The sequence below is a fragment of the Lotus japonicus genome, chromosome 2 (genome assembly GCF_012489685.1).
Source record: "Lotus japonicus ecotype B-129 chromosome 2, LjGifu_v1.2".
In the NCBI taxonomy this organism is placed as follows: Eukaryota; Viridiplantae; Streptophyta; class Magnoliopsida; order Fabales; family Fabaceae; genus Lotus; species Lotus japonicus.
This window is the reverse complement of record NC_080042.1, coordinates 22,813,242-22,838,083: the sequence shown is the minus strand read 5'-3', so window position 1 is coordinate 22,838,083 and position 24,842 is coordinate 22,813,242. Positions and strand designations below refer to the sequence as shown.

The following is a 24,842-nucleotide window of genomic DNA, read 5'->3' as shown; positions in this document are numbered from 1 at the left end:
AAGATGGACGGCTGCGGAGGAGATCTACAATGCAACGAATAAAGGGAATAGAGGGAGCTATTCTCTGTTTTCATAGATGGACTCCAGGAAGTGGTGGGAAGGGATATCATAGAAAGCATTTTCAAGAAGGTGGGTAGAATCAGATACTTTTATGTCCAGAGAAGCTAAAAAGAGGGGCGTAGGTTCAAATTCGCCTTCGTCAGGTTTTAATTCAAGTACAAGGACGCGATGGTGGCAAGGAAAACAAATGGGGAAGTAGAGTGGGCATCGTTCAAAAAGTGGAGATAAGAGGGAAGAAATGGGTGGTGAAGAAGCCTGTAAAATGTAACTTTGGAGCAACGACTATAGTTTTATGTACAAATTTTGAGAGAAAGACAAAAAGTGGTTGTAAAAAACGGTGGTAGGAACTCTGAGGAGTATCCAAAGCATCAAAGTTGTTCAAGATTACTTGCTGAGAATGGCCTGTTGATTGGGTAGTTGGTTATTTGCTCAAAATTTTGGCTTTAGAGTAACTGGCTTATAGGTTTGAGTCTTTTGCTATTTTGGTCCCTCCAAATGTTATGGTCTAGTTCCGCCACTGGCGACACACATGCTACAATGGCGGAACAAAAGATTACAATCCTGCTTCGTGCCTTTAAAATCTGTCGTGCTGTATATCATTATTGTAAAATTAATAGATGAATGTAAACTTGCTTAACATTATTTTAAATTATTATTATATGAATAGGTGAAAGTAATTTTTAATCCATACCCATGAATAAAATATATTAAAAATAAAGCAAAGCCATTAAATTAAAAAAAGTAAAAAACCAACACAAATGACAAAACAATTAAAAAAATTGAATTTTCCTACAGCAAAAATTAGAAAAGTGTAAATACAATAACCCAAACAAAAAAATGTTTTGGAAAACCTTAAAAAAGATAAAAAAAAATTCAAAACAGTTCTCTCTTTCTCCTTTCCAGCCTTTCCCCCTTGGCTTCCTTCTTCTTTGTTCAGCTCACAAACGCCATAGATAGAAAACAGAAAATTCAGATCAAAACCACTTAACGTTAACACAAAGGAGAAAAATGCTAATAACGTGTAATTATCAAGCCAAAACACATTTTATTCCTAATCTCATGTTAATTAAGCCATGAGAACGATGAAGTCATGGTAACCATTTAACCAGAACGATGCCGAGCGTCGCCGTTAAGCTCTATAGCGTGTTCTTCAAGTTTCTCTTGAAGAACCGTTTACAGAACCGGATCCAAGACCCGCCTGAAAAATCCGACCCGTTTGGCGTCACTACCCGACCCGACGAATCCATCGCCGCTCCTAACCCTTCTTTCACCGACGGCGTCGCCACCAAAGACATTCACATTGACCCCTTCACTTCCCTCTCTATCCGAATCTTCCTTCCCGAATCCGCACTCGCCTCGCCCGAACGGCGGAACAGTTACGGCCCTCCGGGGACACCGGCGACGGAGGATCCGAGGAGGAAAAGCGTAAGCGACACCGGCAGCGAGGGGTACCGAGGCTATGCGCCGGCGGTGGATGATCGCCGGAGGAAACTGCCGGTGATGTTGCAGTTTCACGGCGGTGGTTGGGTGAGCGGGAGCAACGACTCGGTGGCGAACGACTTATTCTGCCGACGGATGGCCAAGCTCTGCGATGCGGTGGTTGTTGCGGTCGGGTATCGGTTGGCGCCGGAGAATCGGTACCCGGCGGCGTTTGAGGATGGGTTGAAGGTGCTGCATTGGCTGGCGAAGCAGGCGAATTTGGCGGATTGTAGGAAGTCTTTGGGGGTCAAGAAATCGTTGGATGGTGGTCATAGGCATATTGTTGATTCGTTCGGAGCTTCTGTGGTTGAGCCATGGTTGGCTGCTCATGGTAATCCATCAAGGTTGCAACCTCAACTTGTATAGTTTTTGATATCCCTTTGTGATTGGTGTTTAATTTATACCCTGATCTTGCTTTTGTAGAATGATTAGTTTGTTTGTACATTTTGTAACTTGGATTTAGATGTCACAATCAACCTGGTTGTGACTTGTAACTAAATTGAATGCTGTTTTCTTTTTTCCATTGTTTTAAATGTAGATAGTGACTTAAAAATGTGGACTGCAGTAGCATATTGGTGGAGGGATCTCTGAGTAAGGAGTAAATTTTTAGTACTCATGTAGTTTGATAGTTTTCTTGAACTTTTGGTTCAAAAAATAAAGTTGAGAAAGGAAAATCTAGCCATACATGGTAGGTGTCTTATTTCTAGGGAGTGGAGTATTTTGCAGGAGGACCGAACAGATGGGCAGTGCAGTAGTAGAGTCTTGAATTTGATGGCAGCAAGTTTGAGTTGGGATTTGCAATCTGATGTTGAATGCAATGAAATAGTGGCTGACTTGGTGTGGCCTGATAAACAGCTAGGATTCTGGGTAGTGAGTTATTCTTGGACTCGGTTTACATGATTGCTTAGTCACATTTTAAGGATGTTTCAGATTTGGGGCAAAATTTGTACTCATGCCTTTTTTGACTGATTAGCTAGTTTCTGCATGGAGTGTCAATCATAGGTGCAGCTTCCTGTTCCAAAGCCCAAACATATATGTGTTTGGGGTTTTCAGTTTTTGTTGAGATCATACTGTCTGGCCGTTCCCTGTCTTCTCTATTGAATTATTTGATTTTCCGTGTTAAACAATTGCTTACTCATCTATTTTTGTTTTGCCTCTCTTGCGCAAATCGAAGAACACATTTGCCTATTGCCAAAGTGGGAATTGATTGATGTCTTTGCTACTGTTTATAAAGATCATAAGCTTCATTTTATTTAAAGAGATAATGTCTGAAGATGTGAGTTCTTTCACTTTAGAATCTCTATGTACTCTATTTCTTATAACTTAACATCATAGATGTGCTGAAAATCATAAAGACATTGAGAGAGAGGAGGTCATATGATGATGGCATGCAAAATATTCTTTTGGTGGATGTTACTTGATAACAGACCCAGGTCAACCTGCACTATTCGATGTGGAACTTAGAGGGTTTAGATGATAAAGGAAAAAGACTTGTTGACCTAAGGTGCTTAAACAGTAGTTTATATGTACCTTTTTCTCCCTGGACTCAGGCATTCTTGCTTTTGGGCTGATACTTTCTAAAATATATTAATTGTCAATATTGGATTTCAGATTATTTTTAATTTTCAAATATGCATTTCCTTTTATTTGCTAACTTTTAGTTTTCTTTTCCTGATGTATAAACCATCCCTTTGGCACTTCTGTGAGTTTTGAAATTTTCTTTTGATAAAAGGCTTATTTGAAAAGTACCGAATTATCCACGAATTTTCCTGAGTCTTAGATGATTGCTAGTTTAATCCAATTTATGGACAAGGGGTTAAAAATGCTAATGGACAACATTAGTAACTATCACACCGTTCCTCAAAAATAAAATAACTATCACACCGTACTATATTGAGTTTGCTACATGGGTTAATAAATAAGGTTAATATAATGCTTCACATGTAGGTTCTGCCATTTTCTTATTGGGATTAATTTTACTTGCTGTTGCAGGGGTCAGTTTCTTCTTCTTGGTTGTGGCTAAGAATCTCATATCTCAGTTGATCTTTTCTACTCAACTTTCTCTTACTAAAGAGATTTCTTTGCGTCGTCTTTATACCATGAAACTTGTTTAAGGAGTCAGTTTAATTCTGATTAATTTCGCCATTCCTAATATTCCATATCTGTCTAACTTTTTCTTGAAATGAGCACTTTTCAAATAAATTCTTTTAGAGAATATGCATTTGGAAAATAACTTCCAAGTGATATGGGTGAGTAAGAGGATGCTTGTTTCACATGAGTGTAGTATTGTATGTGCTTCTGCAAAGATTTTTATTTACTTCCTTTGTATTTGGTGGGATATATGTTTTTGAAACAGGTGTTTTTGTAAAGCCAAAAAAAATTGCCATCTTAAGTTGAAGGGTAGAACTTCCATAGATAAGCTGTTGTATTGTCTGTTACCTTGATTTTTTTTCTTTTCATGGTTCCTGTTGGATGTTAGCGTTCATGGAGTTATGTATCGCGACTGTTGGGGACTTGAATCTTATCCTTTTCTTTGATATTGAATCAGGTGTGTTCTTCTTGGTGTGAGTTGTGGAGCAAATATTGCAGATTATGTGGCTCGAAAAGCTGTAGAAGCTGGAAAACTTCTGGACCCTGTCAAGGTGGTAGCACAGGTCCTGATGTATCCATTTTTTTGTTGGAACTGTGCTCACTTGTTCCGAAATAAAATTGGCAAACTCATATTTTTATGACAAGGCTATGTGTGTGCTAGCATGGAAACTATTCCTACCTGAGGAAGAATTTAGCCTGGACCATCCAGCCGCCAATCCCCTAGTTCCAGGCCTCCTTCCTCCTTTAAAGCTAATGCCTCCAACACTGACGGTGGTTGCCGAACTTGATTGGATGAGGGACCGTGCCATTGCTTACTCAGAGGAGCTTAGGAAGGTGAATGTTGATGCACCTGTTCTTGAGTATAAGGACGCAGTCCATGAATTTGCAACACTTGACATGCTTCTCAGAACCCCACAGGTGCAGGTTTGTGCAGAGGATATTGCCATCTGGGTCAAGAAATATATTTCATTTCGAGGTCATGAATTCTCATATTGAACAGGATATATCAGATTGTGCCATGATCAGTGAGAAAATACCCCCCCCCCCCCCCCTCTTTGAAATTAGGTTCAGGTCGCACTCTTCTGCTACCTATTTACTTGGGGATTTGTGATATATTGATTATTTATTCTGCTTGATAAGGTCCTGCCGTTCTGGTTGTTGACAAGTTCAAGATGGAGAGTTGTTTGAGTTTGAGAATGGGGTAGTTGAGCCTGTGAAATGCATTCACTTTCTTGCACACCACATTTGGATGCCCTTGTTCCATTTTTTCCTGTGTATTCTGATGTACTATTTCTCATGAAAAGAGGTAAAATTTAGTGCACTATTCTTTTAGCTATGACTTTGCAGTCTCCAACCGATTCTCTTGTCTATAGTCCGTGGAGTTGTGGGAATTCTTAGTTCTTTGTTTTTCGATAATATTCAGATTAAAAAAAGCAATTCTTTGTTAGATACCATTTAGTGACGATCTAGGATGAAGAGATTGAGTTTATCTCATAACGTGTACCAAAAGTTATGGTCGATGCTTTGCTTAGTTTGTTTTGATGGCCATGATGTTTGTCTCCATTACAGACAATTGTTTCATAATTATCTTTGTTGATTGTTTAGTTCCAGTCGCACTGCTATTATAAATATGCTGCGGTCTTCACAGGAATGCCTCGGCCATTACCACAAATCATGAGGTAATTATCTCTTTTGATTTCTATGGAGGGGAACCAAGTGGAGGTTGAATCCTTATAAAAAACCTATCATGAAGCAAAGATATTGAAACATGGTTTGCAAACATCGCAACATCAAGGCTTTTCAGCTCATCGCATCCACTTCGTGATAGACCGCAACAATTTTAAAACCTTGGATGAGAAATTTACCCTAGTTGATATCATTTTCGTGCCGAGTAGGACTAGTTTGGATTTTTGGTATCAATATTGAAAGCACTTTGAGGGATTGGGAGCCATTTTGACCCAGTGGAGGATGGTTAGTCAGATTAAGTCTGTCTAATTTTCTGGGTGTATTCACATTGGTGGCATCTCTGCTGAGTTTCTTGTACTAGAACGTAACTATGGTTGAAGAGAGTTATGTTACTTTCAAAAAAAGCAACCTTAAGAATTAACTGAGAAAAGAAATGTTTCTTGTTTATTACTTCTTGTACGATGAAGAAAAAAAGCAGGCTTAGTGTAGTGTGTTATGTGTCTATGTTGCTTCATTATCCAGAAAACAAAAAAAAGACATAAAAATAATGGAAAATGTCCATTCATAGTGAGAATGTGTTTTTGTCGAATGAAAGACCAGGTTCTTTGTAATCTCAGTGGTTGGTGGGGTGTGACCGTAGAAAGAGAGAATTTATTGGGTTCAACCCCACATCTGCTCTCAACATCCTCTAATTTTGAAATTCCAAAATTACTTCTCAATCCCACCATCCCTTTAAGTCCCTCTCCTGTGCACTCTTCGCATCCCTTCACCGTCATTCTCCTCACAACTTTCATTACCACTCTCCTAGTCTCCTCACAATTCTCACCACCACTCTCCTCAGCCCTCTTAACACCTCCACTTAACTCGTTATTGGGTATTATTTTCTATCAATTTTGTTTAATTGGTTAAGGACAAGTCTCCTTGTAAAGGATGGTAATGGGTAGGGTACTATAGTACCCATCCCCATACCTGCATTTTCAAAAATTACTCGTACTCGTTCTTATATTCGCGTGGGTAACAACTCTTTTTTTTGGTCAATGGAGAAAGTTTCATTCATTGAAAAGGGCCAAGCCCAGGACAAGGCTACAAGCTCCAAACAAGTTCAGCCTTTTCTACAGAGCCCAAACAATTTTCCAAGCATCACAAGGGCCTGCTAGCTGAAATACACACAATAAACTTACAAGAAAGTTATTGACCAAAAAAAAAAAAAAAAAAAAAAAAAAAAAAAAAAAAAAACTTACAAGAAAGTTCATTACACTTAAGCACATGACTCTTTTATACATCTAAACAAGTTTGTTAAAGGAGATTAAATAAAATAACTTGCAAGCCCACAACCACCAAGCCCATCACCAACGAGCCCAAAACTCAGCCCAATGAAAGAAATCCTGACAAACCCTAGCTTTTGGGAAACAAAGGCGTTGGGAGCGATGACGAAGCCAAAGACGACGGAGGTGGAACGACGTCGGCTCCACCGCTCAACCCAGAACATAATATCCAGCAAACAAAGCGAAGATTTGATATGACAGCTTATATGCCGCTTCTTCAAAACCTTGTCGGCTCTGCCGTCAGCATCTATGCTACAAGGTCATCAACTACAATGGTGCACAACACCTCAGAACAAGCAAAAGACCAGATCTGGGAGGAAGGAGCGACGAGACCATGGAAGTACCGTTGAAGACGATGGTGGCCACGAATGGTGCTTGAAGGTTGGAGGTGGAGGCCGCAGGTGTGAGGAGGCCGCAGAGCATAAACATCAAACAATGAGAACAAATGGGCAAAAGAGAAGACGGTGATAGAGGGGGAGGAGGTTGCGAGATGAGGGTGGTGGCCAGTGGCGGAACTAGAAATTTTAGGAAGCCTAGGCAAATTTTATGATTAAGTCCCTAAACTTTGCATTTCCTTATAAATTTGCCTTTTCTCTAATATTTTTTTGGGCCAAAAAACCTACCTAGTCCAAAGAAATTTGTATTTTTTTTTACTTTGAGCCAGGGCATTGGACCTACCAAGCCCTGTGGTAGATCCGCCACTGGTGGTGGCGGCACAAGGGAGATGGCATGGCAGCGGCACGGTGGGCGGATATAACAGAAGTGACCACAAAAGGGGAAAACTAAACTAAAAAGAAGAGAAAACCCACTTACCTATTGTGGGAGAAAACTACCTATCTAGTGTAGGAGAGGCCTCCATGACGGAGGAGGAAGAACCCCCCAAAGGGGGAGGATCCCCCAATGGGGGTGGTGGCTGGTTGTGGTTTGTCTTCAAACACTAGGAAACAATTATTTACCTTGATTTTTGGTCTTCCCCACCCAACTCATATGTCCCCTATCTCTTACCACTTGAACTATTAATAAAACTTTGTAAATGTTGATATTTTTACTTGTATTTTCAACCATTTATTGAAGAATTTCAATATTTTATGTACGAATTTATATCCATCATATTTTTTTAATAATCGTATTAAGACTATTTATTTTTTCAAACAAAACAATTATTTACCTTGAATATATTTTTTATAATATTGATCACAATAAGCATTGCACAGGTTTATGCAATAGTCAAATATATAAGGATGGATTAAGATTGAAATTTTCTTAATTTTTTTTTACAGCAATTTTTTTTCTTAATTAGCATCTTCTAATAATTGTAAAAGCACCATAGACGCTTGTATACATACATGTTTTTACCGATTCTACCCAAAATAGAAGTTATGATTTGAATTATGTGAGTAATTGAACCTTTCTCTCGAAATCAACGGATGCAGGACCACTTTGTGGTTCAAAACACACCACAAGCTACGTCTATTTCGCCTCATACACCTTCACTCTACTACATCCAATATATATGCTACTTTTCCTTGATCTTGTTAATTTGCTCACAATCATTTACCCATTTGGTATCCTCTTATCTTTGTGTCAGATAAACCACAGTAATAGAAACTCATGGGTGAGAAGATTAAGATTGGCATCAATGGTACTTAAACAATGTCATTTCTTTGTCATATATTTATTTTGAGTTATGTCTGAACTTTGTTAGATGTACATTGAATTGGTTTAGCTGAGTGTGATGTTTTGATTATCTTTTTTTGCTTTGAGATATGTGGAATAATATTTGTGTTGATGCAAGAAAAAAACAAACACGGTTCTCCTATTTTAGTTAACACAATGTGTGTGCTTGTGACAATGAAGGGTTTGGAAGAATTGGACGGTTGGTTGCTAGGGTGGCATTGCAGAGAGATGACGTGGAGCTTGTTGCTGTTAATGATCCTTTCATCACAACTGATTACATGGTACGCGCTAAAAGTATAATATAAAGTCATTCATGTGTGCATTACTTAACAACTTAAGCTTTTGGGATATGGTATCATAGCCTTTATGAACACGTGATCTAAAGTTCGATCCTTGTTAAATCTATTATTCTAATAAAAAAATTCAAATTTTATCACAAGGTAGTTGGGTCTGTGCATTGTCGATGCTTCAAGCCTAAGTGGACTGTTGCGTGGGGGGGTTCTCTGCCTGCGACCTGTGTTGTATCTGAACTTTTTGGGTGGTTCATGTTTAGTTATGCTGATGACTGATTCTGCATTGTAGTAATTGAGATTGGACAATGGGGATGAAATATAGGATTCATTGAGATGCGTATGGATTTCATTCATAACTTTTTAGAGTTGAGTACTATTTGTATTGTTTGTTGAAAGGTGATAATAACAAATCCATGTGACAATTGTTTAAAAAGTTTGTTTATGATTTTGTTGGGTTTGCAAATTGCATTCAGAAAAGTTCAGTTGTTTCAAGTTGGCTCTGCATATCCAGCATATGTTGATACCTTTAGTCCCATGTTACTTTTCCATTAATTATCTTGGAAAAATTTCCTGCAGACTTACATGTTCAAGTATGACACTGTTCATGGACGTTGGAAAAACCATGAAATCAAAGTTAAGGACAGCAAAACCCTTCTTTTTGGTAATAGCCCGGTCACTGTTTTTGGTGCCAGGTATATTCTAATTTCATATGAAGTAATTTGGATGCAGATTCAATATGACTCAAACTAGTCATACCAAGAAGCAGTTTCTCAGACTTACAATTGTTTTCTTATTTTACTAGGAACCCGGAAGAAATTCCTTGGGGTGAGGCTGGAGCTGAATATGTTGTCGAGTCCACTGGAGTCTTCACCGATAAAGACAAGGCAGCTGCCCACTTGAAGGTTTGTCATTCACATCACATGGTGTTGTTACTACAAATGTGATTGCCACTATCTGCATTTTGTATGTCCAGTAAAAGAATGCAGGGTGAAATTTTGTGAATTAGTTTCTTGGCAAGCTTTGTTTTCAATCCCAAATAGTTTCACAATATTAAAATTAAAGTTAATATGGAAAATGTCCATCCTTCCATTATTGATACCAGTTTAATGGACTAAGGGCAGAGTCATGCTAATTGTTTCAAGAGTCTACATGACCAAGTGGTCTAGAGTTTCATCCTTGCTGCCCCTAAATTATTGTAATAAAAAGTTGAATTTCAGCCCAAGTTAGATGAGTCTGTGCCATTTTGATCATTTCTCTTAATTTTGTGGTTATGCATTTGATATTAGGGTGGGGCGAAGAAGGTGATTATCTCTGCTCCTAGCAAGGACGCCCCAATGTTTGTTGTTGGTGTCAATGAGAAGGAGTATAAGTCAGATATTGACATTGTTTCTAATGCTAGCTGCACAACAAACTGTCTTGCTCCTCTAGCAAAGGTAGTTTATCTTATAGTTGTTTTAAATTGGAAAGAAAGATTGTTATTATATATGGAAAAATAAAATGTAAATTAACTGATTCTGTGCAAATATATTCAGGTAATAAATGACAAATTTGGTATTGTTGAAGGTCTCATGAGCACTATTCACTCTATGACCGGTAAGTTTGCAACTTTATGCATTGCATTTAGTTTCATAGAGTTTATAAATATAATCTACTTGTCTTTCTATGTTACACAGCCACTCAAAAGACTGTTGATGGACCATCAAATAAGGACTGGAGAGGTGGAAGAGCTGCTTCTGTGAACATCATTCCTAGTAGTACTGGAGCTGCTAAGGTATCTGACTTCTATAGATTAATTTATATGCACATTCTACTTTCCCACCCTTTATTCATGTGATTTAGAGTTGCGTTATCCCTGGTGAGTGGAGCAAAGCTTCAATACTCCTTTAGTATTGAAGACTCAGTACATCCCTCTCACGAAATGGTTGTTAATTATGTTTTTTTTTTCAATTTTAGAAAACAATTGAAATTAGGAATATCTTCTCATACACTCCCGATGCCTTGCTTTAAGATGGGGAAGTAGGTACTATACGAGTACTGAATTTTTTTTCTATTGAGTGATATCATACTTTGGACAAGAAAGGAAGGCAGTTTGAACCAACATAACGTGAATGCAAGTGACCATATATTTGATCAACTAGTGAAATGTTTTTTTTTTTCTAGTTCAAGATGTTCAGAGATTCCCCCTACCTCCTTCGAGCGTGTTTGGTTATGTGGTTAAGAGCATCATAGTCACTTATGGGGTTGTTGCGCTTTAGATTGTGTTCATACTACCAATCCAAACATGTCAAACAATGCTTATGAGATCCTTTTATCATTTTTTAATTGAGAAGTAATAAAGTTATTGGCACAAGCTATGAAACTTTTGCAAAGCATGTTAATAACTTCGAAAATTAGAAATGTCAACAAAGCTGGTGATAACTTTTCCAATGAAACTGCTGAATTTTATATCTTCTATATTTCACAAAATAAGTTCAATTTTTCCAATTTTTATTATCTATAAATACACATTTTTCATTTTCAAAAGCAATAAATACACATTTTTAGTTCTTTTTGGCAAGTAATTGTGTGTATGTTATACTCAAAATTATGCAGGCTGTTGGTAAGGTGCTGCCAGAACTAAACAATAAGTTGACAGGAATGTCTTTTAGAGTTCCCACAGTAGATGTTTCAGTGGTTGACCTCACAGTCAGAATTGAAAAGGGAGCAAGTTATGATGAAATTAAAGCTGCTATCAAGTAAGAATAAACTTTTTTCTTATATCCTGTTTACTTTTCCAAATTTGGTTTCTACAATGAAGTGCTCATTTTTCTAAATTTTCATTAAAAAGGGAGGAATCTGAAGGAAGTTTGAAGGGGATCCTTGGTTACACAGAGGATGATGTTGTGTCCACCGATTTTGTGGGTGACTGCAGGTGATGATACTCATAATTACTAAAATGGTTTCCTTTCTTCATGCATTGTACACCTATGATAGTCAATTATTTGGTTAGTAAGGGGAATTTAGGAAGGATTGAATTATTAGATGTGCATTGTTTTTTGGGTACCTTCACAAGGTTAGGGTTATGGTACCTTTATTTCTATCAACAAGGTTTAGCTGCGTTTGGAAGAGTTTATGTGTATGTGAGCTTTTCTAATAGAATAAGTGCTTATGCATGTGCTTGGGTCAGCTTATGAAAATAGCTTATAACCTTCTGTAAGCAGTTTTGAGCTTATTGTCGTAAGTTATTCTTATTAGCTTGTGAATAAGTACTTATTTTAAAATATCAGCTACTTTGAGCCTATTTCAATAAGTTCATCAAATTAGCATTCATGCAAGTTGTCTACTAAAACCACCATAAGTGTAGTTAATAACTTAGAAGGAGTACTCACCTTCAAACCCTAGAAAAAACTACTGTTAGGAGAGCTTCTTAGTTGCATTCTTGTCCAAGGGATGACTCTCACGGCAATGTCTGTGGGGATACCATAATAATCAAAGACAAAAGGAGGAAAAAATAGATTGTCTAAAATTCTTTTAAATTTGAAGTTTTAACACCTGAAAGTGAATTAATGAGATGAAGCTTACCATGTGATCCTGATATGCGGGCAGGTCAAGCATTTTCGATGCAAAGGCTGGAATTTCACTGAATAACAATTTTGTGAAACTTGTCTCTTGGTATGACAATGAATGGGGATACAGGTAAAACAAATTTCTTATATTCCTTTCCTTTTACACTTAGTATCTCAAATTTCACTTTCAATGTTGTGTTTTGAACTGCAGTTCACGCGTAGTTGACTTGATCCGACACATGGCTTCAGTCCAATGAGCTGGGAGGAATTTGGTCAAAAACTCAGGACTTGATGCTTCTATCTTACAGATAAGAATTCAGCAAAGTAGATTTTGGAATAATTTTGCCTCTGATAAATGAGCTGCAAGGGGTTTTCTCCAAATCTCATGTCTGAAGCTTCTGTATTTTGAACTAGCATTCAGCTTGTTACTCTACATTTATAAAGTAGTATTTGGACTAATCCTTACTTTTTGGATGTAGTAAAATACAAGTGATGCCCCCCAAGGCACCCCTATTTCAGATTAATTCTGCTATTAGATTTCCTCTTGCCAAGGATATCGCATCAAATATTAAGTTATACAACTTATTTATTGACATTAGATTGTGAGAGATATGTTTCATAGTTATGCTTATACGAATATCCTTATGGTAGTTTTTTTTTGTTAGAATTTTATCAATATGTTCTTAGTTTTAGTGGTTGTGATGATTTTTTGGGGGGCCGTTCTTTGTTATAGCAATTTCTAGTTTAGGATGATAAATAAAAAACAGAGTTCTTATCAATGCATTCATCCTTGTTCTCATACCTTCTCAATCAATCCCTATTCATGATTCATATCTACTCTCTACCATTCTGATCTAAAAATTTTAAGTCGTGGGCGCAAAACATATATATAAATTTATAAATATTGAAAACACTAGGATTATAGCCCGTTGCCGTGCGATGCACGGACGGGCGATTCTATGAGTTATAATTTTTAATTCAATAATTTATAAAATAAATAGATTTATTTTAATAATTTTGCAGCTATAAAAAGATAGGTGATGTTAAATTATTTTTTAACTTCAGTGTATATTAGATAATACATGAACATTTGATTATTTAAAATGATTATATATTATTAATCTGAAATATAAAACAAACTCGTTTCAAACAAATAACAGAATTTACCTAATTTGTATTTTTTTTTCCTTAGTTATAATAGGATTCATAATTTTTTTATCATAGAATATGGAAAGTAATATTTGTTGTTAAAATTGGTTATATTTTTTTAAACGGAAAGCGATGCACAAAAACCGTATATATTGTTGATAAACATTTGAATTTAGACAAATATATATACTATCAAAAGATAATGGAAAATAATACAAACATATTAAATCTAGCAATTGTATATTCTTTGGAAAACCTCCTTGTACACTATTTTTTGTTACATCTCTTTTAGTAATATCTTCACTACAAATTAAAATCTTCAAACCAGATCTTGACTTCACTCGAGAAATAGCAACATATAATTAACCATGAGAGAACACAAGATTCTGTACATAAACTCCAACTTCAGACAATGTTTGACCTTAACTTTTATTTATAGTCATTGCAAAAGAAAGAAGAAGTGGGAATTGTCTCCGTTGGAACTTTGTTAGATTGCTGCAAACTTCCACATAACATGATTTACTCAATAAAAACAACATATATGATTCTTAAAACAAAGAAATACATAACATATGATATGTGATAAAATTCAAATAAAAACAAACTTAATAAGATAAAATAAAACATATTAAAGTAAAATATAATACTTGAACTCTGTGCGAGAAATATACAAACATAAAATTATATTGATAAGGTAGAAGTGATTCATGTGGATAGTGTTGCTCACAACATATTACAAAATAAATCTCCTTGTAGCACACATCTTCTAACTGGATAATAAACATATTAAACCCACAAATAAGTCAGACTGAACATAATGGATCGGCCCATAGTACCAAAAGTTGGCCTCATAACATAATCATATAGAGTCTGAATATACTAAGCTGCCCCATTATACAAAGAAAGGCATAGTCTTATACTATATAGCACTCAGTCATGAACTACATCATCATCATCAACCTTTAACTTCTGGAGTTCTTCAACAACATCCTCAGTCTTATCATCATGTTCCACAGCAACTTTAACAGACTCCTCATGATCAAGTGCTTCATCTTTCACAGCAACGTCATCAGACTCCTCATGATCAATACTCATAGCTCCAAGACGAACAATTGTTACTGAATAATCAATAGTCAATTCAGTTTTCTTCCTCACCTGATAATCATCAGAATTGAACTTAAGCTGATTATCATGGTTGCCATTATGAACCTCACCATTTAATTTCCTTTTAACTTGCTTCGAAACAACAGTGGTCTTGCTACTTTCGCCATCTCCAGCACCACCTTCAGATTGGTTTCCATCATTACCTATGACCTATACAATAACACCCATTGCAATCAAAAGAGAAATACATGATTTCCTGAAATTTATTATCATTAACTAAAACTTTCTGCACAAATTACCATTTGTCAAATAACATATATAATATAATATAATCTAACATCTACAATAATCTAATATCACAAATGTCATAATGTATCATAAGTTATGGTGTTTATTTCAAATCAGGACCAAAATATTTATTAAAACAATGAATTTTACAACATAATCTAAACAATAATTTACAGCATTCAAACCTCCATTGGATTGGCAATTGTTTCTTCAGTGTGAAATGCAGAAATGATCTCAAGATCAGAACAGATCCTGAGAACCTGATAGCAAGGAAGTCCATTCAACGTTAAGCCAACTATTTTGGAGACCTTGAACAAAAGTTCCTTTCCAACAACTTTCTCTTCAACTTCAGATGGATAATAAGCATCAAACTCACGCTTTATGACATGACATATCACAGCAAAAATAAAATTACTGTTAGATACAATTCTGAAATCAAAATGTTTATCTATCATGACAATAGACAATAAATTAAACACACCTCTAAATCAGAAAACACACGTTCAGGTGTGAGTTTCAGCAACTCCTCACCTCTGAGTGATTTAACACAAATACAACACTCTCATGACCATCAAAGACCTCAACATTTACCCGATACCTATCAAAGACATCAACCAATAAATTAATACAATTTTTCTTCTAAAATCAAAGATAAGAAATAGCTATATCTAATAACTACTAACTAATGACTAAATACCTAACATGAATTACTCACCTGCGAATCATGGTGTAGAAAAACCGCTGGCAGGTGACACACTCATACACACCAGTCCGAACAATCAATTCTCCATGACATATACAAGATGGATATGTCCATGCTTCATTTTTCAGCGCAGCAACAATCCCGCCATGGACAATATAAATAGCCTCCTGTGAAAACTGTAATATTTAACTTATTATCACTTTAATTTGGAATAAGCATAAACATACATGAATGACTATAAATTTACCTCATCAGATTCACTGAGTTGAGAAATAGTTTTCTTTGGGTGCAAATTCAGCATGTCTTGTCTCATATTAACTTCAGGAACACGAGGTCGAAGGAACTGAACTGGCTCATCAGTCCGAATGCCTCCCGCATAAAGCCTACACATAGCCATAAAACAATCAAAAGCCTGTAACATTTTTGCAGCATTAACATCCTAAGAAATCAAAGAGTTTAAATAACCTGTTAGTAAATGAAGAAACAACCTCAAAGCCTGGATTGACGAATAGCTTAGATGTGTGAGGAAGAGTACGCATAAATAGAAGACCTAAAAACATAAAAAATTAAATAGATTTATTAGTAATATCAAAGACATACATTCACAATTTGGAAATATATAAATTGGCAAATTTGAAATGAGATTAATAAAAAAAAGGATTTAAAACAGGTTTAACAAATGAGGAAATTACCATTAACATTTCTAACTTGAATAAACTGAAGAATCAACACAGGCCTCTTAGTCCAATTAGAACAGAGATTGAGCATCAGCAACTCAGCAAGTTCTCCATATAAGAAACAGCGCATAATACCCATAATTTATACACATACAAAGGAATTTAAACAATGTAGAACAACAAAACAAAATTCAGAAAACTAAAACTCCAGCAAATAGAAATAAAGATCAGAGTATGAAAGTACACATAATCTCCAAGTTCCACAATCATCATTTTGGTTGTCTTTCCTTCCGTGACAAAACGCCAAACAGCTGATACAGATGATACCACCCCAATGAAATCTAAAAATAATCAAACATGGTTCAGTAGTGTTCATAAAAAATATAGACAAAGAGAGCTAGGGATAATAAGTAACAAAATATTAGAAAGACAAACAACGCTAAGGAGACTAAGTTATAAAAATAATAGAAAGACAAACAATGGTAAATAGACTAAGTTATAAAAATGATAAATCATTTCTGCTATGTCATCATAAAAACATAAAAACAATAAAAGAACCACAAGTTTAGATACATATACCTGATAAGTGTGAAAAGATTCCCCTGCATCTTTCTATGTATCCCGTATCGTAGAAACTCCAACCCTCGCGAGGGATGGATGTATCTCCAGACAGAGTGAGGATGGTATGTGTATTAAATACAAGTCGATAGCCATGACTTGTGCAGCGAAGCTCACGAGTATTAGGAATCACCTTAAACTTCGATATCTTGTAAACAAACCCAGTAAATATTTCTCCCCTGAGCCTATGATCTTTACACACGGAAGCTTGAATCTTAGAACCCTATATAAGTAAAACAAATGCTAAATTATTCTGCTCAATAAAAGGAAATGCAGATAAATCAGCCAAATACATAAGCATATATGTAAGCATAAGCCAGAAATTGAAGACATCATAAATCATAAATTATACAGTAAAGGAAAAGAAGAAAACCTCCTTGTCCAGCAAAATCACTTCTGTGCAGGATTGAACAGTTGGAAGATATCGAGCACGAGTGTTCCACATTGAAATAATGCGAACCTTCAAATTCCAAGACGTTTTGTCAAGATTAATATCCATAACATTATAAAACTCGACCACATCCACCAAATTGTTCACCATATTGCTATTCCTATTGTTATCCATACTTCAAGAGAGAAGTAACTAACTCAAGGGAAAATATGAACCAAGAAACAATGAGAAACAGTCTTTGCTGGTCACACAATCCAAACTTGCATATTGCACATTGCATAGTTGTATTTTTAGTAGGAAATAATTAATTTTTTAATGCTTTAGTGTCAAGGACAACACATGCTGTCATAGTTCAACAATGGAGTAAGTAGAGTCAGAATGGATATGATGTATATCCAAAAAAACTTCACTGAGATTAAGAAAAAAGGTTCCAACGACTTTGGGAATTAGAATTTAAAATTGAATGGACAGAAACAGTAGAGAATGAACAGAATCAGTGAAATTTTCAGAGCAAAAAGTACATTAAAATTGCAGATTGCAGACAATCAATGAAATCAATGAAGTAAGTACAGACAGAATGGATGTGATATTTCCAATAAAGATTGACTCAAACTAACAAAAAGATTTCAGTGTCAGACTTTAGGATTTAGACTTTGTATATCAAAAAAAACTTCACTGAGATTAATAACAGAGATTTCAATGTCAGACTTGGACTGACAAGATGTTATTTCAGTGACTCATCATACACATTCAAGTCTTATAGCAATCTTGCGTTTCCATCCCAATAACAATTGCAATAGTGGTGCATTCAAGATCTATTAAGCATAAAAAGTATCAAGCTTTTCTCAAAAGATAATGTTAACCTTGTATATTTTATAGAAAAACAAATTTTATATGTGGTAAAGCAGGGATGATACAAGTGGGCATCATTATGCATACCAAGTAACATGGTTAAATATTTGGCACATTTTTTATATTCTAATCCAATCATATCTGCATTCAGAAATAGCAGAATATGAAAATTAAAATGAAAACAACATACAACTAATACCTCAGAATTTAGTAGACCAATTTTTATGCATATTTTTAATGAAAAACATATGATCATGATCATATAAATACAAAATACACAATATATAAGTATACAAAATCACTTATTAGAAAGTCAGATTCACCAAGTGTCATCCCAATTTCAGCACAGTGCTTCAATGATAAACCAATAGTTGGAATCATCTCACCAGAATCAGGCACAACCTTTGTCTGGCTATTAAATACTATCTTGAACCCATGCTCAGTGGCACGAAATGCACCGGAGTTTGAAATAACATTAAAATAAGTTATCCTGTATACACTGCCCTCAACCAGTTCACCTCTAAACTTTTTTAGCATCCCTTTCTTAATGATGCCCTCAATTTTCACACCCTGTAAAACAGAAATCAAGCATCATATACACGTAGAAACTATAACATGACTAACTTCAAACAAATGACAGTAATGATATACAACCTCTACATCAATAAGCACAACATGGATAGCGTAAGGTTTTGAGGGTTCACCAACTGGAAACATATCCCAAACACGAAGAACCCGAACCTTCACTCTCCAAGTATCTTTTTTAGGATCGATCCCAATGCATATGGAACGAAGGGGATTCAATGCTCCAGCCATTAAAACCAGCAAGAAAACACAACAGAATATGAAAATGCACAAAAAAGTTTGGATACTACAACCCCAAACAAAGGAACAACCAAGGATGAGGAAAAATAACAAAACAATGGTGGTATTTATAGATAGCTTGGGATGGAGATTTAATATAAAAAATCAAGAACCCATAACTCTACCAGTAGATGGTCATTGGAATAGGGATAGGTTAACTATTTGTACAATCAATCAATGAGTCAATTTAGACAAGGGGGATTGAACAAAGAAGTTAGAGAGGAAGATAGCTCTTTCTACAAATCAAACCAAATTCCATCTCATACAAATCGAATCAATCAGAATTCAAACTTGCTGACTGATTCTGCATCAAGTACTTACGCATAAGCCTCACCAAGCCGCTCCATCTCTCTGCCATACACTCTGCCAAAACGCGTATGGAATAGAGTTGATTGAACCGTTCTGAAGCAAAGGAAAAACCTAGATGATGGGTGAATAGGGGAGCTGGGCCGACAACATCTGAAACCCTAGCAGCTGCAGAACAAAAAAACAGAGGGTCCAGAAACCCTAGCAGCCACCCTTTCTTCTCTTCTCCTCTGAGTTCGTCTTTTTTCTCTGTTCTTCTTCTGAATCTCTTCTTCTTCTTCCTCTCTTCTTCTTCTCGGTCACTACCTCTCTGGCCCCAAACGCTCCCATCTCCGGTCCCAATGCCTCCAAACGCCCCGATCCACCACCAAACAACCCGATCCGCCTCAAAGGCCACGCTCCGGCCAAGACCCGCCACGATCCGGTCTCCAATCTCGCAAAGGAAGCTCCTTTGTGCATGATTTTTTTATTCAATGAATTTCGGTTGATATTCATCTTTGGAATTCAATGAATTTCTCTTTTCTCTTGTTATGGCCGGATTGTTCCCTATCTAGCTCTGGAACAGTAGAATGTGACATAAAATTCAACTTTAGATCTCTACCGTAGGATAAAAATGAAGAATGAATGGCCAAGATGCAATTTCTCTTATAAATAGTGCTTTTCAAACAGCCCATTAAGTAGATGTAGATAACACATTGCTTTCAAAAGTTTAAATGTACATTATAATTATAATTGTTCTTTGCAAACTTTTGCACTTTAATTTAATATTGCAAATGTAGGTTTTAATTGGTGTTGGGCTTCACCATGGATGGTCATGTTTAAGGCTTTATAGTTAGAATAACTGAACGAGAATGGAAACCAAATTAAAGAGAGAATGTAGTAAAAACAGATGAGCAATTAAATGTTAGTTAATTACAATTTGCAAGTAATAAATAAATCTATGGGTTGATAATTGTTTACTATTAAAATTGAAATAATATATACTACTAGTATTTATACTTGTTGGGGGAGACAGAAAAACCCATGGACCAAAGAGTAAGGCACCAAAAGATACCGACGTCACATCTTAATCCAAAACTTTAAGACATTAGGTTTATGGGTCACCTCTCTTATAAAGTCTTTTCTTCACTCATACTTAACCAATGTGAGATTCCAACTCACACTTGAATTCTCAACCCCCTCAAGTGTAGGTCACCACCACATTATTATGGCCCCTCCACGGAAGCTATCCGCCCTTGTACCGCCGTTCACACTATGTCCAACCATGTGCAACAAGACACTCACATTGACCACACTGTCAGAGAGACTTTCGATACAAGGAGTCGTTACCATAGTCTCACAAACCATCAACTCTGATATCACTTGTTGGGGGAGACAGGGAAGTCTATGAGACAAGGAGCATGACACCAAGAGATATTAATGTCACATCTTAACCCATAAAATGGTGACCTCTTGGGTATTGTCTCATTTGAGAACGTTTCAAAACATTTCCAAATGCAACCAATAAATTCATGACACGTGTTAATTCAATCTTTTTAATTATTTTTATTTTTATTTTTTTACAGTCATTCAATCTTTTAACACCAACGTTTATCTGACTATTCTTCTAGTTTTTAACTCTGGAAAATCCAGAAGGAAACACGTGTGTGATATACCAACGCAGATATCACAACAGATAGCTATTTACTAAGCCCTTCCTTCTTTAATGATTAAAATTAACAGCCATCTCACTTAAAATTAATGTGCATGCCCATGTCACAACAGTATGTTTAAATTTAGCTTTTTATTCGCGGTAAGATTGAATTCTAGACCGCTTGATGATAAATGTTCTAATACCATGTTAAATAATTAATTAACCAAAACACTTAAGCTATTGAGTAAGGGTTGTATGAATGATTTTATATTATTTCTCTGACATTGATTCATAAAGGTTCCAGTTCCAAAGTGAATTCATGGGTGGAATTTCAGGACACTGGCACATACTGGTGAAGGTATCTCTTTACTTAAAGATGAAATTAAAGGATTGCCTACAAAGACAATGTGTGCCAACCCTTTTTGGTCCAGGGAATCTCATCAACATTAATATTTTAATGGTGTTGATATGAAATGCTATCAATAAGAGAAGTATTTTTTTTTTGCTTAATATTTGTCAACAAGGTGGACTCACCTCTGGTTCTTCCTTTAGGTGAAATACTTTTCTGTTTGAACAGAAACTCTTTCTATTGTCTCTAAAAGGGTGACAACCACACCATTTTATAATGACAATCCCTCCATGCTTTTCTAGCTTCCAATTCAAAGTTCTCTGCATCTAATCATTTATCCCGCCTCAAAGGACATCTTGCTTATATTAAAATGTCTGAATGAACTGGAAGAGCATCTTTGTTTGAACCTTAAGCTCTCTTTTTATAAGTTCCCTCTTTATATTATGTTATGTCCTAGTTAGTTAACTCTCAAGACAAACCTCCCTAAATGGGAAGACAGCCTTGTTGTGATAAGGTTGGTTTGAGGAGAGGTCCATGGACAATTGAAGAAGATCACAAGCTTATGAATTTCATCCTCAACAATGGCATCCAATGCTGGAGAACAGTTCCCAAGCTTGCAGGTACTTTCTGAAAATTTTGCTCCGTTAGTTTTGATGCATAAACAACCAATAGTACCATCACTTTATTTTTCTATCTATGTCTCACTTCTCATTACATCAAATCATATATCACATCCGTTCCTTCTCTCTACGGTGTCTAAACTCTAAACACCTTAGTGGTCTGCCAAACATTTTTCAATTTTGTTGACTTATCATTCTTCTGTTGATGACTATGCCTTAAGGGGTGTCTGACTAGGTGCCTTATATTTTTTCATGTTGGTGAAGGTTTGCTAAGATGTGGAAAGAGCTGCAGATTGAGATGGATTAATTATCTAAGGCCAGACCTCAAGAGAGGCGACTTTACAAAAATGGAAGAGGATCAAATTATACAACTGCATTCATGTCTTGGTAATAGGTACAATAAACGTTCTTTAATTATCATGGCATAAAAATAGACATGATTTTGGAAATGCATGTGAAGAATGTTGCGATAAAGTGAGTACTTATCCAAGTTCCACGTCGAGTGGTGGGAAGAAGAAAGAAGTAGAGAGCTATGATAAATATGGAGGGTTAGTTTTAGTTTTCTTCACCACAACAACTCTAGTCCTTTAGGTGTATTGGAGTTTGGGTAGTTGTGTCTTTCAGAGGATTTGCAATTTTCTCTTTGTAAAAATTGTAATAAAATATTTTGTTGGGATGTGGATGTAGGCAATGCGTGCCGAACCATGTTAAATTTGTGAATTGTTTTTTGCTTTTTTGTTTTTATTGGTGTGCTTCCGCAAATGTCACGATTTCCTCATCTGGATCACAACAAACTAATAAGACTGAAAGATCCCAGATGTATTGTAGTTCTAAAGGATATCAGTGGATACCAATTTTCTTTAACATAGTAAAATGATGCAATTACAGGTGGTCTAAGATTGCTGCACATTTTCCAGGGAGGACAGACAATGAAATCAAAAACCATTGGAACACAAGAATAAGGAAGAGGTTGAAGCTCCTTGGTGTGGACTCTATGACCCTGAATCCAGTTCAGCAAAAGGGCAAGTCTGATGATAATGATGATAAAAATAAGACAAGCCAACAGTCAATTACTTCACAAAGGTATGAAGAAGGTGTGGAGAGTAAGTCCATGGATATTCATGGCACTGAAAAAATGCCAAAATCAGAAGGGAGACTAGAAAAAAAAAATATGGATTGGAATGATGGAACCAGTGGATTCTTAAACAATTATGAGATGCAATGTTCATCACAGTGGGACTTGGGATCATGGACGAATCAAGAAAACAAAACAAGTAGTAGTTCTTATCGTAGTTCTTCTTTCTCTCTGGATGATGCTAGCAACCTTTCTGTGGGTATTAAGGATTTGTTTCAACAGCAATGGGTTGATGGTTTGGATTCGATTCTCTCGTGGGATAGCTTCAGCACTCTAGAAAGAGAGTCTATTTTGGAAAATTATAGGCAATAAGCATAAGCACCTCTTAAAACTACTTGACAATCTCTCATGCAATAAGATGTTATAAAAGATCATGTAAAGGAGATTGCCACTTTCATCTCTGCAACTACTTGACATTAAATATTATGTTGATAATTAATGAATGTGCGGTAGTAATGATATTTTATTATTGATTGATATTAATTTGAATAAGTTTGTAAAATTTAAGTGACTTGAGATCAGAAGTTGTGTCAATAAAGCTGCGTTAAATACTTGGTATATAGAAAGAGTTTTTCCGCCCATAGACATTTTACCGGATCGAACATGTTTACCTCAGCGAAAGATACATGCGGCTTGAACAAAAAATTGGCATGGCCCATTATGCACGTCAAAAATATTGACACGGCCTCACAAGTTAATGAACTCAAAGTAAAAGTCCTAGATAAAAAGATTACCCTGGCAATAAGTGGATGTGTCAAGCTGTTGGGAAACAACACAGTTCAAGAAAAAATAAAACACAATCACAACACAAGAAAATTACGTGGAAACTCCAAAACCGGAGAAAAACCACGACCGTCGTCTAAACCGACAACCAAAGAATTATCACTATGTGAAAATTGTTACAACACATAGACTTCTCTCACTCTCACCCCAATGCCCCAGTACAACCACACTTTCACAAAGCAAATATTTAAACTAAGTCAAATATAAGCTTAAAGTGCTACTTACTGGCACATCTAAAAACTAAGAACCTAGGTCCAATATATAGCTTTGGTCTCGCCCTTGCTTCACAACACTAAGCGATGTGGGACTTCTGCAATAGCTAATTTTTAACCTCCTTCTTTATTTTAGAAACTTGGCAATGTGGGACTTGACAATCAACCTCAACAATCTCCACCTTGATTGCAAGAGTTCCACATCTTCCGCTTACATTGTCTATACCGACAATCATACTCCACCATAAAAGAGTACACTTCACTTGGAAATAAACCATCCCAAGAATTTTCTTCACTTGGAACTAAACCATTCCAAGAATTTCCACATGTCGAAACCTTGCTGAAATTTTATGGTGCAACTCCCATGTTGGCTTCCAGGAAGTTCTTCAGCCATCGACATCTTTCACCACACACCTTGCATCAATGTCAACCAATGTCTGTGTGCTGCTTCTGAATCCGCTAGCAATAACTTGTCCTTTTCCATGGTATAGTGGAAATTGTAACACCCCGATTTCGGTGGCGTCACTTTAGTAACCAAAAAGAAAGTTTAGCCGAAAAACGTGAATATTTTTTTTTGATTTGTTTAACTGATAAAACTAAAGACTTAATGAAATAAAACTCAACGACAAAGGTAACATGACTAATGTACAATAAATAATTACAGCCCCCGCTGTAAGTAGCAAACCACGTCACGAGTAACCTCCAGTGACGGAAAGTAACAAAAAGTAACGCCCGTAGGCAATATGTACAATCCAAAAGGAAAGGTCAAGTGTCCGCAACACAATCCCTCAAAAATGAGAATAAGTCAGCCCAAACGGCCTAAAACAAGACCCCCTAGTCCAACCAACTCTCTGTGATTTCCGTAGAGAAACCACACAAAAAGCTATCGGCAGGAAACTACCCTGTCCCCCAAATAAAACATGACGGTCAGAGCTAAGACTCTACTCCTACACTAATCATGTCTCGAGGAGCTCACACCAGCACTCAAAACTACGTGCTAGC

At 36.2% G+C, this 24,842-nt stretch overlaps 5 protein-coding genes across 10 annotated transcripts; 3 read left to right on the top strand and 2 right to left on the bottom strand.

The window, feature by feature from the left end:
• Window positions 1-882: 882 nt before the first annotated feature.
• Window positions 883-4,962, top strand: LOC130737798 (probable carboxylesterase 11). The gene is given in 3 exon segments (XM_057589644.1): window positions 883-1,883; window positions 4,088-4,208; window positions 4,210-4,962. Coding segments are annotated over 3 exon segments (1,248 nt in total). The 5' UTR covers window positions 883-1,173; the 3' UTR covers window positions 4,627-4,962.
• A 3,073-nt stretch (window positions 4,963-8,035) lies between these two features.
• LOC130735309 (glyceraldehyde-3-phosphate dehydrogenase 2, cytosolic-like) lies at window positions 8,036-12,782 on the top strand. The gene is made up of 11 exons (XM_057587373.1): window positions 8,036-8,283; window positions 8,499-8,599; window positions 9,188-9,303; window positions 9,414-9,513; window positions 9,898-10,044; window positions 10,144-10,204; window positions 10,285-10,382; window positions 11,204-11,346; window positions 11,439-11,522; window positions 12,197-12,286; window positions 12,368-12,782. Exons 1-11 carry the CDS (start codon window positions 8,253-8,255, stop codon window positions 12,411-12,413), a joined length of 1,017 nt encoding a protein of 338 aa, XP_057443356.1. The 5' UTR covers window positions 8,036-8,252; the 3' UTR covers window positions 12,414-12,782.
• Window positions 12,783-13,971: 1,189 nt separating this feature from the next.
• LOC130737796 (uncharacterized) lies at window positions 13,972-16,232 on the bottom strand. 5 transcript variants are annotated; one of them, XM_057589639.1, is made up of 8 exons: window positions 16,093-16,232; window positions 15,866-15,950; window positions 15,648-15,783; window positions 15,413-15,576; window positions 15,229-15,295; window positions 14,883-15,074; window positions 14,520-14,619; window positions 13,972-14,423 (listed from the first exon to the last, which is right to left on the bottom strand). In XM_057589639.1, the coding sequence occupies exons 1-8, from the start codon at window positions 16,214-16,216 to the stop codon at window positions 14,236-14,238; spliced, it is 1,056 nt and encodes a 351-aa protein (XP_057445622.1). In that variant the 5' UTR covers window positions 16,217-16,232; the 3' UTR covers window positions 13,972-14,235. The 5 variants fall into 5 exon arrangements, with proteins under 5 accessions (XP_057445622.1, XP_057445620.1, XP_057445621.1 ...); XM_057589637.1 differs by having other exon boundaries at window positions 13,972-14,619; XM_057589638.1 differs by having other exon boundaries at window positions 13,972-14,619; window positions 15,413-15,567.
• Window positions 16,233-16,239: 7 nt separating this feature from the next.
• On the bottom strand, window positions 16,240-19,665 carry LOC130737797 (uncharacterized). Of its 2 annotated transcripts, XM_057589642.1 has the most exons (6): window positions 19,124-19,655; window positions 18,593-18,744; window positions 18,341-18,508; window positions 17,069-17,155; window positions 16,657-16,918; window positions 16,240-16,418 (listed from the first exon to the last, which is right to left on the bottom strand). In XM_057589642.1, exons 1-6 carry the CDS (start codon window positions 19,158-19,160, stop codon window positions 16,240-16,242), a joined length of 885 nt encoding a protein of 294 aa, XP_057445625.1. In that variant the 5' UTR covers window positions 19,161-19,655. The 2 variants fall into 2 exon arrangements, with proteins under 2 accessions (XP_057445625.1, XP_057445626.1); XM_057589643.1 differs by lacking the exon at window positions 16,240-16,418 and having other exon boundaries at window positions 16,866-16,918; window positions 18,262-18,508; window positions 19,124-19,665.
• Window positions 19,666-21,533: 1,868 nt separating this feature from the next.
• On the top strand, window positions 21,534-23,347 carry LOC130737795 (myb-related protein 315-like). The gene is made up of 3 exons (XM_057589635.1): window positions 21,534-21,710; window positions 21,975-22,104; window positions 22,599-23,347. Exons 1-3 carry the CDS (start codon window positions 21,578-21,580, stop codon window positions 23,155-23,157), a joined length of 822 nt encoding a protein of 273 aa, XP_057445618.1. The 5' UTR covers window positions 21,534-21,577; the 3' UTR covers window positions 23,158-23,347.
• Window positions 23,348-24,842: the final 1,495 nt, after the last annotated feature.